The 4,487-nt window shown below is 39.2% G+C and overlaps 1 protein-coding gene across 1 annotated transcript in view; it reads left to right on the forward strand.

The window, feature by feature from the left end:
- Window positions 1-4,487, forward strand: part of LOC107086704 (tyrosine-protein phosphatase non-receptor type 11-like) — an 82,817-nt gene that overhangs the window by 62,861 nt on the left and 15,469 nt on the right. The window contains exons 4-9 of the mRNA XM_015377820.1: window positions 445-637; window positions 776-892; window positions 984-1,097; window positions 3,486-3,582; window positions 3,788-3,867; window positions 4,005-4,160. Of these exons, the coding sequence (XP_015233306.1) occupies window positions 445-637; window positions 776-892; window positions 984-1,097; window positions 3,486-3,582; window positions 3,788-3,867; window positions 4,005-4,160 (757 nt within the window). The remainder of the gene's footprint in view (window positions 1-444; window positions 638-775; window positions 893-983; window positions 1,098-3,485; window positions 3,583-3,787; window positions 3,868-4,004; window positions 4,161-4,487) is intronic.

Raw genomic sequence — 4,487 nt, forward strand, 5'->3', positions numbered from 1 at the left:
TGCGAACCTTCCGCCGCAACAATCCCACCCTGTTGATATACGACCAACAACATTCACTATATTCACTCGTGTAAAGTCGGCCACCACTCAGGAGAATTCGGAACTGCAACGGTTGGAACAGCCGTTTACCTACGACTTTAAAGAAATGAACCGATATGGAAAAAAAAACCTCTAAATATCGCAAGACCATTTTTTTGTTATAATGAAACCAGAAATAATTGCAAAGACGCACTAAGGTAAAGTAAAACACCTTGTGGATCATGACACCAACTTTAATTGAGGGGTTAGATGTAGCAGTGATGGAGTAATGGTCTGTTTAATGGGAAGAAAAAGGCAAGGATGTGCAAAATAAATGTATAAGAACCACATAAAAAGATTCTGAAATCCTTGATGCTGTTTTTTCTGTTCAAGGTTCAGAAATAATTTTTTCTTACCCATCTCCAGGTGGTACCATGGACACCTCTCTGGTAGAGATGCAGAAAAACTCCTCACAGAAAAAGGCAAAGCTGGCAGCTTTCTGGTACGGGAGAGTCAGAGTAAACCCGGAGACTTTGTCCTGTCAGTTCTCACCAATGAGGAGAAACACGACAACCTTGACCGTAAAACCAAAGTCACCCACGTTATGATTCGCTACCAGGTGAGATCAATTGTTTTGGACATGTAGAGGGATTGAAATTTCTGATACGATGTGTTTTACATTGCCTGAGAATATCGTCTAATATTATTGGTGTCGTATTGTTTGATTTAGTCAATTATTAGTGTTTGCTCTCTGCAGGAAGGGAAGTATGACGTGGGAGGGGGTGAACGATTCGACACTTTGGCCGATCTGGTGGAACACTACAAGAAGAACCCCATGGTGGAAAAAAGCGGCATTGTCGTCCACCTCAAGCAGGTGACACAGAGGTTTAGAAACCCAGCCATGTTCTCTGGTGTCCTGTAGCCACCAGGTTCCAATCGTTTGTGCTTCTCTTTGACTTTGACAGCCTTTTAACGCCACAAGGATAAACGCGGCTAACATTGAGAACCGGGTACGAGAACTCAACAAAGTGGCAGACAACTCAGAGAAGCCAAAGCAAGGATTCTGGGAGGAATTTGAGGTGAGTATAGCACGGTCATTTTCATTATTCTAAGTATCATATATTAAGTATCATGGGTGAGTTAAGCACCAGTAAACATTGTGTTAAGAATACCCCTTTTCCCAGTGGCTGAAAAACCCATTTAAACCCTGGAACAATGGGCTTTTAGCGGCAGTGGGAACAGCTCGCTGATGTGTGTCTACCCGGGTCAAACGATTCAGAAAGGAACCCGCGTTAAAATCACCTCAACTTTTAGTTGAGTTTAACAAAAAAAAAAGTTTAACATTTTATACAGAATATGAGATATTTATACAATCTATGACAACGCAAAATAACAATTTTAAAAAGATATTTCTAATACAGAAAGGTTTTGTCATGGCCTTAGTTATGGCGTATAAAACAATAAGAAAGAATGCAGACTGGACACTTGACAAGGTGACTCTTCACAGACCTAAATCCCAATCAATGGAAAGTTTAGTGGAAGAGAAGTGCCAGAAAATGGTTCACAGGCAACAGAGATACCCACAGAGCAAAGAGCTGGAGTTTGTGCTTCAAACGCTATGAATCCGAAAGGGCCTCTCATCCTTTGAGTTGTCGTCGTGCTAAATGACAGTTGTTTCTTTCCACTCTTGAAAAGTTTGCTCAGGCTAAGGGATTGCTGTGTAGGGCTAGTGACTTAATGCAGGTTTTGGTCGGGCGTTTACAAAAACTTCTTGTGAAACGCATAAAAGCTTGTTTTAATTACATGTCTCTAAAAAAGATTTTTTTCAAGACTATTTTACTTATCAAGGTTTTTAATTTGTATTGTCTTGAAACAAGTTATTTTATCTCACTTAAATGTATCTCCCTAGATGGTTGATAAGATTTTGTGTTTTTCCAGTGAAAACGTTCAGCTTATAGTGCCTACTGGCATTATACTCATTACACTAAATTAAATTAAATTTAAATCTAAATAGCTCATTTTATTCTTAAAATAAATGGATTTTGTTGAATTGAGGAGCTAAGTGAGACACTTTGCCAATAAAACAAGACAATTTTTATTTATTATAAGAAAAAAAACTAAGGAGCTAAATCAGTCTGGATTTTCACAATTTTCCTACATGCACAGGACAAGCTCCACACACATACAGCACGACTCACACAAGCATACAAGAATCACACACGCACAGCACATGATTCGCCAAAGTATTTCCGGTCCATAAACAATTATAAATTTAATTACAAAGTACCAGTGGTCTTTAAACTTCACTGCATTTGTGTGTGGAATTTTGAGACTCTCCTGACGTACCTCGATACACAAATTCATTTTTTTAAACGGGATGGTTTTTAACCAATCACAGAGCTCCCTTGTATAAGCCAATCACAAGAACATAATCCAGATGGGATGACTATTTGCTCCGTTCCGGTCCGGTGTTCTGTCAGCTCAGCATACAGCGTCAGGCCAGCATACTTAGTAATATGCATTGCATAGAGTTTCCTCTGTCTCCGCACTCCTTACATCCAATCACGCTGTTTTATTTCGCAATTTAGTCCGGTTATTGTTGTAGTTTGTGCTTAAAACTACAAAAAAATTATTCACTAGGTTCGGTGCACACATTAGATTTAAAAACAAACATTGCATGTCCGTTAGATGAGGATTTTATTAAAGATTGATCGGCATTTTCACAGAGTATTAAATATTTATAGGGAGAGGATTCTAAAACCCAGTGGACAGGATATAAGATTTATTTGTTTTTAGTTTGTTTAACATGAGCGACATGCAGATCATTTTATTTCTATTTATTTATTTTTACAGCACATGAAGAATTACTGAAATTAATGCACATAAATAGATTAATTAATTCCGCAGGGGGAAAGGAATGACTTTAGAGTTAGGATTAGGATTCACTCGGTGATAACAGCCTACTGAGCCTACTGGTACAATCTGAAGCCATTCTATGAGACTGATAACCTTAATAACTAAATGAAAACAGGTAAACATTTAAAATGCATCAGATTTAGTTATTAACAAATCTATAAAACACTTTATTGAATGTAACTATTGAAACAATTGTCACTGGAATTCATTTTGATGAACAAATACTGGGTTTTCACATACTGATAAAGTTACTAAAAGGTTTATTTCTGCTTTCTGTGGAGCCGACTGTAAATAAAGGAGCTCATGATTACACAAGCAGAATTCATAGATGCTCAGCGTATGTCTCTCCAGGGTGACCTCTGCTGTAATAAAAGCCCATTACACCATTTTACAGCAAGCATAATTTAGAGCGTTCTAGTTACATAAATGTCTTTGGAAATGTCAGTGGAGCATTTTCATGCTCAAGACTCCCTGGATCTCTTTTATATGCCATCGTGGTAGTGAAAGTCCTAATTTATTTCCTTCTATTTCTTCTTCTTTCCACTCTACAGGTACTTCAGCAGCAAGAGTGCAAACTGCTGTATCCCCGGAAAGAGGGCCAAAAGCCAGAAAACAAGAGCAAAAACAGATACAAGAATATCCTCCCCTGTGAGTCAACGCAGCAACCTGCCATTTCCTGTCTCTCCAACTTCCTGTGGAAAGAATGACACAAACAGACAGCGTAGCAGCCTGGGCAGAGCATAAAGATAGGGTTTTAATAGCCTGCAGCCTATCAGCTGCAATTACGCCTGTGTGCTCTCACAACCGTCTGCTTTTTTCTGGTGTATTCATTTGCTGAACAATGTGTTTACAGTTGACACGACACGAGTTGTGATCAGAGACTCGGACTCAGACGTTCTTGGTTCAGACTACATCAATGCCAACTATATCAGAGTGAGTCTGTCTAAATGGCAGCAAAGGGGCCCGGCTAGGAAGGCCTTAAAGCACAACCCTGCACCTTCCACTGTTAAATACTTCTAGATATTTAGCATGAAATAAAACCTCCCTCTCTGTATTTGTTGTCCATGCAGAATATGAGTGAAGATGGCCGACATGTTGAGGAGAGTAAAGTCTTCATCGCCACCCAGGGATGCCTGCAGAACACGGTGGTTGACTTCTGGAAGATGGTGTATCAGGAGAATGCACACGTCATTGTGATGACGACCAAGGAGATGGAGCGGGGAAGGGTGAGCCGCCTTCATGTCAGAGATGCCTTTTCAAATCTGTGTCATAAAAAGAGAAATATTGGCTTGAATAGATGGGTTTAATTGTGTTCTGTACATTTTTAATACCCAATCTTAAACATGATGATGCATCTAGTGTTTTCCTATTTAAAGGGCATGCATGTAATCTTTTTTAACCAGTGATTTCTTAAGGTAACAAAGTTTATGGTGATTTTTTTTTTTTAAGTGATGATGAGGAAATTTGGTGAAGCGCTATGATCAGTACCCTGCAGACGTAAAGAAGCAGCACTCCACCCTGGGATTTAAAAGGACTCTGTGGTCCACCCAGTC

The sequence above is a fragment of the Cyprinodon variegatus genome, unplaced genomic scaffold (genome assembly GCF_000732505.1).
Source record: "Cyprinodon variegatus isolate N-32 unplaced genomic scaffold, C_variegatus-1.0 Scaffold159, whole genome shotgun sequence".
Lineage (NCBI taxonomy): Eukaryota > Metazoa > Chordata > Actinopteri > Cyprinodontiformes > Cyprinodontidae > Cyprinodon > Cyprinodon variegatus.